This window comes from Sus scrofa, chromosome X (genome assembly GCF_054392235.1).
Source record: "Sus scrofa isolate SSC_HxYL_T2T_F1_AM1 chromosome X, Sscrofa_HxYL_maternal_Yorkshire_Landrace_v2.0, whole genome shotgun sequence".
Classification (NCBI taxonomy): Eukaryota; Metazoa; Chordata; class Mammalia; order Artiodactyla; family Suidae; genus Sus; species Sus scrofa.
The window spans coordinates 49,952,066-49,966,296 of NC_139401.1; the positions used below are offsets into that span (position 1 = coordinate 49,952,066).

General features: G+C 47.8%; 1 protein-coding gene across 3 annotated transcripts in view; it reads right to left on the reverse strand.

The window, feature by feature from the left end:
* Positions 1–4,457: 4,457 nt before the first annotated feature.
* Positions 4,458–14,231, reverse strand: part of SMC1A (structural maintenance of chromosomes 1A) — a 41,927-nt gene continuing 32,153 nt past the window's right edge. For all 3 annotated transcript variants that reach the window (XM_085007972.1, XM_003135124.7, XM_085007971.1), the window contains 6 exons: positions 12,200–12,356; positions 11,333–11,487; positions 11,063–11,214; positions 9,932–10,001; positions 9,535–9,645; positions 4,458–9,102 (listed from right to left, as the gene is read on the reverse strand). In XM_085007972.1, coding sequence (XP_084864098.1) covers positions 9,019–9,102; positions 9,535–9,645; positions 9,932–10,001; positions 11,063–11,214; positions 11,333–11,487; positions 12,200–12,356 — 729 coding nt within the window. In that variant the 3' untranslated portion in view covers positions 4,458–9,018. The remainder of the gene's footprint in view (positions 9,103–9,534; positions 9,646–9,931; positions 10,002–11,062; positions 11,215–11,332; positions 11,488–12,199; positions 12,357–14,231) is intronic.

Sequence of the window (14,231 nt, forward strand, 5' to 3'; positions counted from 1 at the left end):
AGGCTCCTCCCCGGGGGAGCCCGTCTCAGAAAAACCGTCAGAGAATTAGGTCGATCTATTCACGGCCTGGCTAGGCTTGTTCTAGCTTTTCTGGGCTGCAGGCCTTTTTTAGGGGGCTGGTGGTGTTTGGTGCTGCTCTGTGGAAGTGTAGCCCCTCCAAAGGGCAAGCAGGCCTGTGCAGGGAGAGCCCCTGCGGTGGTAGGCTTCAGGCAATTGTTGAGGCCAGCCCTCCTGGATGGCAGGCAGCCCCAGGTTCGGCGAGAGCGTAGGGGGTGGTGGGGGTGGGGGGAGGGAATGCACTGGGAAGCACAGCTTTCTGCTAGCTAGCGGGCCTGTAAGCTTGTTGTGGCGTGGGGGGTATTCTATGGGGACCCACCCCTTCTTCTCTCCCCTCCTCAGCACTGGCGCAGACCAGGCTCTTCTCCCAGGTTCCCTCTGAGGCGGCTTTCCACTTCCCCGCCCCTAGAGTATTGCTCCCTTCCTCTGCGACAGCTTTGTTTTCTAGTCTCCCAGGCAGTCTCTGCCCCGTCAAATGGTTTAGAGACCTCCCAAGCAGTTTCCGCTCTTCCCCGCCCCCCTAGCCCGGGGACTAATCTCTGGAGCCGAGGTCTCGGTGCCCAGCCCCCCCCCAGGCGTCCCCCGGCCCTTTCTTGGGGACTAACCTTCGGAGGCGAGGTCTCGGTGCCCAGCCCCAACCCAGGCGTCCCCGGCCCCCTCTCGGGGACCAACCTTCAGAGCTGAGGTCTCGGTGCCCAGCCCCCACCCAGGCGTCCCCCGGCCCTTTCCCGGGGACTAACCTCTGGAGCCGAGGATTCGGTGCCCAGCCCCCACCCAGGCGTCTCAATTTTTGGTGACTGTGCCCGTAGTTCAGATGGTCCGTTGGGTTCTTGATCGTTTTTCCGTACTCCAACTTACTGCTACACTCTTCTCTGCATCTGGAGATTCCTCCGGTTCGTTTGATCTTTCGCCCGGTAGGTGACTTTCCAGGGTGCGGGATCCCTTTCCCCTCCGCAGTTCCCTTTCGGGAGCGCCCGTCCCGCTCGGATTCACCTTCTCTCACTCTCCTCTTTTCTCCCGTTCTGCCCAATAATGTCACGAATTTCTTGCCGTTATTGGAGATTAGGTTCCTCTGCCAGCGATTGGTTGTTGTTCTGTGCGAGTCATTTCTTCTGTAGATGTGCTTTTTTTGTTGTGTTTGTGGGAGAGGGCGAGCGTGTCCCCCTACTCCTCCGCCATCTTGTCCAAGATCAGCATATTATTTAGATATGGAGATAACAATCAGAAGAAAAAATAAAAGTGGTTGCTAATAACTAAAAGTGGTAGAGTGGGGATGGGGATGTGTGGGTCAGTAGACTCTTTTCATGCCTTCTTGTACTGATTTGAGTTTGATTTCTTTTCTGAACAACGTGCATGCATTACTTCTATTTTAAAATGAACATGTATTTAAAAATTTTTAAAAACAGAAAAAGGACATTCCTACCCACCACTTACTCCCTCCTCCCAAATCCCCTTATTCCTACAGACCTAATGGAAGCAGAATATAAAAATCTTTGAGAAACCTTGCAGTCTCCCTTCCTGCCTCTCCCTTAAATGCAGCTCTGCTGCAGTCAAACTGGAATATTCGTTAGCCTAAACTTGCCATATTTATAGTCACCTCCTTGCTTGTTTTCTGGTCTCCCAGGCCTGGAATTACTCATCTTCTCCACTAGTTGGCATCATCCCTATTCTTCTTTCTTTCTTTCTTTCTTTCTTTCTTTCTTTCTTTCTTTTCTTTATTTTTTCAATGGCCATACCCTCAGCATATATGGAAGTTCCCCGGCCAGGGATTGAATCCAAGCCACGGTAGTGGCAACCCTGGATCCTTTAACCCACAGGGCCATGCTGAGGATTGAACCTGCACCTCCGCAACGACCTGGGCTGCTGCAGTCAAGATTCTTAGTCCACTGCGCCACGGTGGGAACTCCATCTTACCTATTCTTCAAGGCTCAGTTCAAATTCTGCCTCCTTCAGAAAGTCTTCCTTGGTCCCCTGGTAGAATTTCCTTCCTCCTCAGCAACTCCCCAGTCTTAATTCATGCCTCCAATTATGACACATATTATTTCTTCAAGCATGTCATTTACGTCAATGTTTCATGCTCCCAACCATCTTTCACACCAGCTACCAGAGTGATCTTCCTAAAATACCAATCTGTCACTTCCCTGCTGCAAACCCTTCTACGGCTTCCCACTTCTCATAAAATCAAAGCTAAACTTTACTGCCTAGCTTCCACCACTTACGCCACTGCATGGGACAATGCTTGCTCCTCCCCAAATCCATGCACTTTCACACTCTATATAACTTTGCTTAGGCAACTCTTCTGCTTGGAGGGTTCTTTCCTCGCTTTCCACATGGTAAACAGCAACTCTTCCTTCAAGACTCGGTTCAAGTGCCCCTTCCTGTAAAGGTTTTCCTGAGTTCTCCCTCCAGCCCACCCTACTCAGGAAGAACCCTACTCCATCCAATGGTCTTATATTCTCTATTCTACCTCATCTAGACTTCTATTAGATCATTTGTCACAGTTAGTGCCCTTATCTGAGTTCCTGATTAAACTGTTAATTTCTGGAGTTCAGGGAGTATATCTTATCCCCAGAAACAAGCACAGGGCCTGATACACAGCAGGAAGAACTCAATGTATGCTTGCTAAACTAATGGATGGAAAAGTGATGACTGAGTGAATACAAGAAAGAACAAATGAGCAAGTGCTTCTATTAATGTATAAATGAGTAAGTTAATAAGTGAATGAGTTATACATGAATAAGTGAATAAATGAATGATGAGTGGATGAAGGAATGAGAAAAAGGAGTCAATGAGTAAATGAATGAAAAGTGCCTGTGCCAGCGGGGGTATGAGTGAGGAATGAGCGAATCCCCAACTGTGTCTTGGTTCAAACTCACTGGAAGATCTTTTGCCCTGCTGTATACCCATCTAAAGTGCATACCACAGTGTTAACCTCTTTTAGATTACAAGGAACAGACACACTCAAGTTAGTGATGGAGATTTATTGAAGCATTCACAGGGAAATAAGGAAGACAAAAACAGCTACACAGGCAGCCTCACAGAACAGAAACTTGAAAATGGTTCATGATCCAAAGCAGCTCTAGAGCCTGGCTTATCTTTTCACCCCCTCAGCTGCAGGCATCTGTTGCTCCCTTCTCTAGTGCTTCCCAAAATGGTGACTCAACTTCTTTCTGGCTGTATTTATACTCCTCCTACTGCTACTGACTACTTTCTCTCTGCTCTCTTCTTCGCTAGCCTATGGCCTTTGGAGCCTCACAGCTTCTGGGCCTCCTGGCTCCTGCAGCTTCCTGGCTTCTGGGGCTTCAGTTCCAATGGATCCAGGGCTTCTCTGTGCTGTAACTTCTGCTTGCCTTGTATATCCTGCTGCCTCTTTGATTCCTGTTGCCGTGCTGCCACACAGTTCCAGCTATCTTGTGGCTCTTGCAGTCTCATCGCTTCTGCTGCCTCGTGGATCTTGTCTGTTCAAGCCTTCTGCTGCTTTGTGGATCTCACAGATTCAGGGTTTTGTTTCATGGTTTCTGTTCCTCACGGCTACTGCTACATCATGGCTCCTATTGCTTCATGGCTTGTGTGTCCTTCTGGCCCATTGTCTTGCTGCTTCATGGCTTCTGCTACCTTGTGGCCCCACATTCTTATGTCTCATGGTTTCTGCAGCTTTCTCCTTGCTTTCACTGTTCAGTTTGACACCCCCTCATCCACCACCACTTCTGCCTTGCTAAATTCTAATTAATTGTTCTCTTCTTCCGAATGCCTCAAATTTGGCCTCCCTGAAAAAGGATCTGATTGTTTCATACAATTGCCATTTGACACAAGCCATCCCTAGGAAGTAGAGTTCTTATGTCAGTCGACCTAACAGGCCACTAGCCAGCCTAGAAACTGGCTGTCCTTGAGTAAGATGCTACCCGACTTAAACATCTGTGGCCAGGATTGTGAGGTCACATGGTACAGAGCATGGCGACTCATGCTTAAGAAACCCTTTAGAAGGGACTGTGGGCATGGCAGGTCTGCTGAAGGCTTCCAGAAGGGGGCAGTGTAATTGGCAAGCTTCTTGTTGGCCTGTCCAGTACATCGACCTTCAGGGCCAACAACCTAAGTCCTACCTTCTCCCTGGCCTCCTCTGCCTGTCTTGATCTGCAATGGGAGAAATCAAAGCTCTAGGGATGATGAGGAAAGAGAACCTAGGTTCCAGTTCTGGCTCCAACACTTCCTAGTAGTGGGGCCTTGGGCAAGTTCCTTCCCCTCTGAGTCTCAGGAAGGGGTTGGACAAAGTCTGTAAGTTCCCTTACAGGCCTGACATCTGGGCATCTCCCTTTAGGTTACTGTATATAAGGGACATGAGTTGTATCTGGGGAAGCCCTCAAAAACATCTGAGGTAGGAAAGAAGGAGTCAGAGTCCTGGCTTAGAAGAGCCTCACTGCACACAGGAGGTGCTCAGCCAAGATTTATTGAACTGGATGAATGAATCAATGGCCGGGGGGGGAGGAGGGGGAGGGGGAAGACCACACAGCACACAGAACATTTACCTAACTTGAAAGGGTAATTCTAGTTGCTGAGGAGGCTGGGAGGAGATTCTGATTCAGATGGATGGGGAAGGAGAGTGACTGAGATAGGGTAGGAATCTTAGCTATTCATTCTATCCTCAGTCACCCTCCATATCCAATAATCAGTCACCAAGTCTGGTTCATCATCTTCCCTTGATAGCTCACACCTTATCACCTCCAATCCATCCCCACTTCCTTGGCCCTTGAGCAGGCCTGGTATTTTCAATAGTTCCCTAACTAATCTGTCTCCATTCTCTCCATCACAAATGCATTCATTCATACATTCATTCATGCAAAAACTATTTACTGGGTACCTGTTTTGTCTCAGGCATCGTGCTTACTGCTGGGGATATACCACTAGCAAGATAACCCCAGAACCACCCTTATGGTGTTTACAGCTTATTCAGAGACAAAACAAGCAAATATAAAACAGTGTGAGAATTGAACAGCAGGAAAGCTACAGGCATAAGAGCATACAGCATGAGCATCTAACATAATCCATTTCCACACTGGCTGGTCAGAAAGGGGTTTGTTAAAATCACATCTAATGTGACGTCGCCCTTGCTCAAAAGTACTTCATGGCTGCCCTCAGCCTCCAGCCCACAATTCCTAAACCTGGCTGCACCCTACTCATGTGCTTATCTTTATAAGCACTCAAGATCCTGAGCCCCCCACCCCAACTATGGAAATTGACTTTTTAGAGGTTGGGGTCCAGGATGTTCCAGGCGTTTCTGGTGCAAAGCCAGTCTGGGAACCACACTGTCTTATGAGGCAAATCTGCTCTTGCCAGGCTCCTATGACCCTCTTCAGGTCTGGTCGACTACCTCTCCAGCTTCATTTTCTGCTGCTTTTCCTCAGCACAGGAAACCTTGTTTCAGTATTTCTGAAGTGCTTAACTGATTCTTGTCTTCAGGTCTTTGTGCCTACTGTTGCCACTACCTGGAAATTGCTTCCATGTCCTCCTCAACTGGCTAATTTCTGCCAGTTCCTCAAAACTCAGTTCAGGTGTCACCTTATAGACTAGGATGCTTCCCTGGCCTCTACCTAAGCTAGATGCTCCTCCTTTATCCATGTTCCTATCAGAGCATTGATCACACTTTTATGATTTGCCTCCCCAGAGAGACAGTAAGCTCCTCAAAGGCAGGATAAAGAGTTGACTCGTGTTTGCATCCCTGGTGCTCAACACCGTGATTCCCAGAGAGAAGTGACCAATTAAAGGTAGAGATTGTCATGTCAACTACCTAGACCAAGGCTATTGGGTCCAGAACATAAGCAAGCCAATCTAGTGTCCTTCACCCAGACCTAGGGATTCCACTCTAAATCCAGCTTGCTCTTGGAAACACACCAGGCTATCTGCTCTGCTCTGGGCACACCCTTTGCTGAGCAGGTGTTGCCTTGTGATAATAGGAGGCAGTATGGCACAAGGAAAAACAGTGGGCAAGCACAGAGGAGATCCCAGCTGAAGTCTAGGTTTCACTGAACCAACTAGGATCTCAGATAAGTCATCTCACATCTCTGATCCTCAGGATTTAAATCCTTTACAGCACTTGTGTTCCTATGTACCAGGGCCTTAGCCCATTGCATCTCATGCAATGCTTTCTACCTTGTGAGGTAGGGATTAGTTACCCAGATTATTACCCACACCTACTGAATTAGATTTCCAGGGGTGGGACCAGAGCAAGGAGCTCCATATCCTTTGGACATGGGGGTGCAACAGGTAACTGCTGCTTTTCATGATAAGCCCTTCTGTACTATTTTATTTTCTAACCAGTGTATATATTGCTTTGATTTTTCAAAATGGAAAAAGAAAATGCTTCACAGGTGATTCTGGTGCACAGCCACGGTTGATAACCACCCTCACAGTGGCAAAAGCACAAGACTGAATTGGAGCGTCTGGGTTCAGACCTTCACTGTTACCTGGCAACTGGGTTACTTAACCTTCCTGGGCCTCATTCTCATCTATAAAGTGGAGAAAAGCAATTGCTACCAATGATGATGTAGGTGCCAGCCAAATTGCTTCAGATGTATTTCATCTTCCTTACACCACTGCCAGGTAGGTGTATGTTATCTCCTTTCCTACGTGAGGAAAGGGAGGCTCAGGGAGGTGAGGTAACGGGCTCAAGTTTCTACAGCTAGGATTTGAACCAGGGTGACTCCCAAATTGTGCTTTTCCACATATGCCAGTATTTCCCAAATTACGGTACACATACCACTAAATGGTATGTGACTTCTTTGGTTGAACAAAGACAAATTTATTTTGTTTTGATAGTTATGCCTTTTAATATGTATTAGAAAAATACATACTTAGCACATCAAACCCATGGTTTCACGGTTATTACTACTTAGGATGAAACTGAAGTAGATGACAATATTAGAGCTAAGACAACCTCAAGAAAAATATTGAGTAAATAGTACAGGAGGGCAATTTGGAAGTATCTATTAAAAACAAAAATATAAATAGCCTATGACTCTTCAATTCAACTTCTAGGAATCAACCCTAGGTAAATTTTCTCTCATTCACACATGCGCGTGCACACACACACACACACACACACACACACAATGCTGTGTAGTATCCTATAACAGCAAAAACAGAAAACAGTCTTATTGTCCATCATAAGAGAAATGGGTAAATAAAATGAGGCAGAGTCACATCATGACAATCTATGTAACAATTACAAAGGATGAACTATATCTACATTTAGCAACATGCATAGATCTCTAAAACATTGCTAAGCAAAGAAAGCAAACTGCAGAATGATTCAATATACCATCTGCATTGAACACAATGTTTTCAATGAACTCATGTGTAAAAGTCCTAAAGTCGAGATGGATGTACAACAGACATGACAGTAATTAAGAGGGGGAGGGGGAATGGTAGCCAAATGAAGCTATACTTATTTGTAACAATTTAATTTCTTAAAAAGAAAATGGATTCGTACATTACTTGGGTAATTAGAACTGACTTAACTTGAAAAAAACAAAAATTTAGTATATAGATCAGGACAAGGTGATGGTCTGACGGTGTATGTGAACAAGCAAAGACTGACCTCATGGCAGCAGACCACGCTGCCTCTGCACAGCCCCTACAACTAATGCGGTTAGTTCACAAAAGGAACATAACACGCATTCGGCTGGGATGTGGCCCAGGCTACCTCTCCCCTACTTCTTCATAATCCAGGTTGGGGCCTAGGCACTGAGTTATCATACATGATTGAAGCTACAGGGTTCCTTAGGCCCTCCATTTAACCAGGTTAAACCCCATCAGTGCCCTGGAACTTTCCCAATAACCAGGGCATTCAGAATTTCCCCAATTTCGAGGCTCCTTCTATCCCTAACAAGTGGGATTAGAAGCCCTCAGAGGTTAGGCATAACAAGGCTTATAGTTCTGAGGGGTTGGCACCTCGTGGGCTCCAAGCAGGGATAAGGCCTCCAGTGAGGAGATTGACATCATTAAATCCTATGAGGTAGGTAAACACTGTTAGCCCCATTTTACAGATGAGGAAACTGAGGCACAGAAAGGTCCAATGACTTGCCCAGCATCAAACTAGTAAGTGATAAAAAAAATGGGACTAGAACTGCCCCCAGAGCCGAGGCTCTGCTCCTATTACCCAACCAAATCCTACCAATTTGTCAAGGTCCAGCTCAAATGTGACCTCCAGGAAGCCTGGAGGTGATCGTCCTCTTTTCAAATTCAAAGAACCTATACATGATTCAGCTAACTACAGGAACTCATGAACTGACTAGCATCTCCTTAGTAGGAGGGTAGAGATCATGTTTCATTCAGTTCTGTATTCTTAGCTTAGAGACTGACAAATAGAGGATGTTCAGTACATGTTTGATAAACACACAAATGAATGAAAACATGAATGAATGAATGAGGGTGGTTTCATATAACTGCCTGAATCCTATGAGGTCCGGAATACCTTTGCCCAGCTCCGGGGTGCTGTCATACTAAGCTCTCTTGGAATCAAATTCAGCCTAGGCTCCTTCTAAAATGGGTCTCCAATATCTTTATTATTTTGCAAACACACCCACATGCACACATGCAGACACATATACACACACATACATACCCACACACAAGCAAAATGAAAGGCATCCCACAGGACCCATGATTATGGGTGATGGGGGAAGGTCTGGGATGGGAGGAGGAGGGATGGAGAGATGGCCCTGTTCAGCTCAGTTCAGCTCAGCTCAGCACCTCCTTTCAGAGGCCAGGATGCTCCCTGAAGCTCAGGAATTTTTGCTCCAGAACTAACATCACCTCTGTTCCTCTTCGTGCTTGATAGCAGTGCCTAAATCCCATGATATATACCAAACAGGGACAGGAGGTAGGGGAAGGTTGGGAGCCAAATATCCAGAGATTGGGAGAGGGGCAGCTTAGGGATCCAGACAGGGCAGGAGGGCAGAACTACTGCTACTGCTCATTGGGGTTGGGGTTGGCATCTGGGTACTTGGTGAGGTCGAAGGTCAGGACTTTGCTGATCACACAGTCCCCTTGCTGAAGGAGGAGGGAGAAAAAGAAAAATAAAATTGTAAGGAGAGAATTAAGAGGGGTCTAGCACCCCAGGACTGGGGGCCTCTAACCCTCCTCCCTACATACCTGCCCAAAGCCCAGGCAATGGTTCTCTGGGTGTAAGAGGATGTGCTCGGTCCCATGTGCCTTCTCTCCCTGCCTACCTCTGCACTTTCCTCCTTTTCTCTGCTGTCTGGCTGCCTCTGCCTGGCCTTTCCACCTGTCCCCAAATGCAATGGCCCTGCCCAGCTGGGTTGGCTAAGCCTCTGGGGCAAGGCTCCAACAAGCCCAGACGGCCATTCAGGACCTGAGTCCCTATGCTCCCCCACCCCCATGCCCCTCTGCTGCAGCCTTCCCTTCCTGCCCTGGGGAGTCAGGCAGGAAGTGGGGCTGGCTCCTGAGCCAGGCCCGCCCTACCTCGGGGTAGACGCCAATGAGGCTCTCAGCCTTGGTGTAGAACTCCTCCTTGAGAGAAATGACGATGGCCTGGAAGTTGCATGTTGACTGCTCCTTGATGTAATTTGCCACCTGTGGGAGGGGCCTCCGAGCACTTAGCAGGGCTGAAGCCCTAACACTCCCTGTCTTATCCAGTCAGATCCAGAGTCAGATGGGATAGGGTAGGGGGTGGAGGGTGGGGAGAAGAGAAGCTGAGAGGAGGCCACTGACTAGCACAGTGCGGAAGACCCTGGGCCCAGCCTCCCAGGCACAGAGAGCAGGCGGCAGGAACAGCTAGGGCTCACTTAGGAATTGTTCCCTGAAACCCAGCCCCGACCTGGGGGCCTCCCTCCCGGGCCCCACTTTTCCTTGCACCCACCTTGCCAATGTTGGTGTTATCCAGAGCAGCATCAATCTCATCCAGGACGAAGAAGGGGGCTGGCTTGTAGCTGGGAGGGAACCAGTAGGTGAGCAGACACTGATGGGTGCGGGGTGGGGCAGGACAGCCCCAGGGCCCATCACACAGGCCAGCTTCCCCTTCTATTTCAGAGACTAAAAAACCCAGGTCTAAATGTTGCCTGAGCCCCTAAAGGCCAACACCAGCTGGGCCCTCCTCTGCATCCAGCCCTGTGCTCCAGGAGAAGACATGGTCCTCTCTGGAGCATCCAAGTTGGCTGAGGAAATAAAGCTGTCCTAAGCTCTGGCTATACCAACCAAACTACCTGGAGGTCTACCTGACCCACCCACACACCATGTTTCCCTGCCTCTGCATGCCTACTGGTCTCCCTAGCTAACTTCTACTCATCCTTTACATTTCCCACTCAAGTGTCACCTGCCTTGAAAGCCTTTCCTGACCACCCATGCCCTCCCAAATTGGGTTGGTGGCCCTCCTCTGTGCATCCACAGCACACACGCTCACTCAGTTACAACACTTAGCTCACTGTCTGTTTACACATCTGGCTTCCACTAACCATGAGCTCCTTGAGGACAGAAACCATTTCTGACTCATCTGTGTCTCTAATACCCGAACAGGTTCTGGTACAGAGCAGCCCTCAAGAAATGCTCACTGAATGACGCTGTTCAATCAAGCACAAGGTTGGGGTGCAGGGGTGGGGGGGTGTCAGACTCAAGTACTATTGGCATTCAGGAGAGGGAGGTCAGGGTATGCCACAGTGGTCGAAGCAGGCTTCCTAGAGGAATAGGAGGAGAATGAGATGTGAAGGGGTGGTAGGTGATGATCAAGCTAGATTTGCATGAAAAGGGCTTATTAGCCAGCAACCTTGTGAGCAAAAGCCTGGCAGTGGGACTGAATACATGCAAGGGAGGGCATGCTGAGTGGATGAGGGTGGATTGGGAAGACAGGTCCAGGAAACCAAGGGAACAGGGATGCAATCCAGAGTCCACCAGATCATCTTCACCTCTGCAGATCTCTGCATATCCTTGGACCCCAGAGCCTCTGGTGGCCTCAGTTCAGTCTCTCCACCAATTGCCCTGGGGGGCACAGCCTTACCTGTGGATGGCAAAGAGCAGGGCCAGAGCTGCCACTGTTTTCTCCCCGCCTGACAAGTTGTCCATAGGCCGGAAGCGTTTGCCAGGAGCCACACAGTTGTAGTTGATGCCATCCAAGTAAGGCTCCTCGGGGTTCTCAGGGCCCAGGAATGCCTGGGGGGAAAGGAGATGGGTCAGGGTCTGGGTCTAGATGGGGATGAGGACAGGAAACCTGGAGGGAAGAGCAAATCAGGATGGGTAGGGGTTAGCTGGGTAAGGGGCTCCAGCCTACCTGGGCACTGCTGTTACGGGACAGGGCCTTGTAGATCTCATCAATGTTGGTGGCCACAGATTCAAAACAAGCATTGAAGCGGTCAAAGCGCTCCTTCTTTATCTGTTCGAATGCCTGCTTGGCCTTCTTGGCTCGCTTTCGGGCTGCCTCAAACTCTGCCACAAGGGAAAGATAGGTGACCCCTCAGTGCCCAGGCTCTGCCAAGGCTGAGGATCACGCCCTTGTAAAAATCACCTTCAAGTGATAATCCACAAAACAGGAACATCCCAGAGGGAGATGAATGCCTAGCAAGGGGCCCAGGAAGACAGTTACACAATCACCTGTATCCAGTGGGCCAGCCACATGGTGCAAAGAAAGAAACATGGGCTTGCAGCCACATAACATGAATTCTACCCTGGGCTCTACCAGCAACAGGCCTGACCCATTCTCTCTAAACCTTAGCAGTTTTCTATTCTATAAAACAGGTGTGACAATCCCTACTGTTTAGGTCTCTTGGGAGTTGTTTTTTTTGCTTTCCTAGGGCTACACCCGTGGCATATGGCAGTTCCCAGGCTAGGGGTTGAATCAGAGCTGTAGCCGCCAACCACAGACACAGCAATGCAGGATCTGAGCTGTGCCTGCGACCTACACCACAGCTCATGGCAACACCAGATCCCTGACCCACTGAGCGAGGCCAGGGATCGAACCCACATCATCACGGATAGTAGTTGGTTTCATTTCTGCTGCACGACAAGGGGAACTCCCCTCTTGGGAGTTCTGAGTAAGAAAGCATGTAAAAACAGGAGCTACTGGGATGCGTAACAGGCCCTTGCCATACATCTAGCCTCATGCCTTCATCTTAGGCCCAAGTTAAAGAGGGACCCTTACCATCTGAGGTCTCCTGGAACTTGTCTCGGACACTTTCCAGTTTTTCCATGGCCTTCATGTTGGGGGCAGCAATACGCTGGAGCACACTCTGCTGCTCATTCAGCTTCTGCTGCAGTGTGTTCATCTCCTGCTTGATCTCCTCTTCAGCCTGGGCATCCTGCAAACCCCAGGCCCAGTAACATCAAGAAGGGTCTACGGAATTGCCTGACCAAGCAGGGGCCTGGGCACTTGCACCCATGCAGAAAGCAGGTTCTTTTTCCCTAACTCTCCTCCTCTCATCAGGTCCTGTGCACGGTAACCACTCCCACCATCCCTGGCGATTACAGGCTGACATCACTTTTCTCATCTCTAGCCTTTCCCCCAGGCCCTGTCAACCTTCCCATTTCTCAAGAGGAGCAGCTGGTGGTGCCCCTCTCTGGCTCTCAGCCCAGGCCATGAGCCAGCACCATGCCAGGGTGACCTACAGGCTCCCACACAGGTTGGTCTGAACTCCACTTACAGCTCTACGATGAATAAAGCAACTCACGTTTTCTGCTCAGATCACTACTCCTGAGCAAATTCCACTTGAACTTGGTTTTAGGCCTTATGGATATTGCAATGCATGTCTGGGCTTGTGCCTTTCTTTCACTTTTATTCAGTAAATATTTACTGAATGCTTTTCAATGCCAGGCACTGGCCCCTCATATCCTGTGAGCCATGGCTCCTATGCTCACAGAGCTCATGGACTAACAGAGGAATGCATATAAGTAAACAATCAGAACATTGTATGATGAATACCCAAGCAATGATAAACAGATGGGTGATGGGTTAGCACACAAGGGCACCTAACTCAAACTCTGGGTCTAGGGAAGGCTTCCAGGAATATTTTTAAGCTCAGGCCTATAGAATGAATGGTGAGGACAGAGAACGAAGAGTCTTCTATGCACACAGGAGTATCACATACAAAACCTGGGTTTGTTCATGGTTCATTCAAGGAAATCAAAGCAATTCAAAAGAGGAATCAACTTTAATGAACTTCAAACACCAAACAAATAAAGGGAAATTCAATATGGCAGTAGTAGTAATTGTGCATGTATGTGGTCGAAGAAGCCTGATGATACAGGACATTTTAGGCCTTATAAAAAACTTGGACTTTATCCCAAAGGAAGTGAGGTACCACTGAATAACTTCAAGCATAGGAAAGACATGAACAGTTATGTTTTTTAGAAAAGCCCTTCGGAAGATCTCTATATATTGCTATGGAGAGATCTCCTGGACACAGCATAAGCGAAATATGAAAGGTACACAAAAGAATGCTATTTTTCATCTAAGAGAGGGAATATATTTGCTTACAAATACATCTGTACTTTAAAAATACAACAACAACAAAAAGATAACCCCCAAACTAAAATGGCTACACATAGAGGAAGGGAGGTGAAGAGGACAAGGAAGCTAAACTTCTCTTCATGTACCTTGTATTATACTATTTTATTTTATTATTTTATTTTTCTTTTTAGGCTTGTACCACATGGAGGTTCCCAGGCTAGGGACTGAATCGGGAGCTGTAGCTGCTAGCCTACACCACAACCACAGCAACGCCAGATCCAAACCGTGTCTCCGACCCACACCACAGTGCTCACAGCAATGCCAGATCCCTGACCCACTGAGTGAGGCCAGGGATCAAACCTGCAACCTCATGGTTACTAGTCAAGATTCATTTCCGCTGCGCCAAAATGGGAACTTCTAATTTTAGAACCAAATGAAGAATTTACATAATTATAAAACAAAATTAAACTAAATCAAAATGGGAAAAACACTGGGTAAAAAAACTATTGGGGAACAAGATATCCACAAGATGCCAAAGAATCACCCTAAAGATTCCTTATTACTTACAAAAGTAAAAGTATATGTTTTGTATTGAGAGATCTGGCAATTGACACCTTAACTGAAGATCAAACTTAACATCATGAATAGTGGTTCTCACTGACATTATGTCTCCTGACAGGATACAATATAAGGTACACAGTAAAATGTTCTTGCCAAAAAATTATTT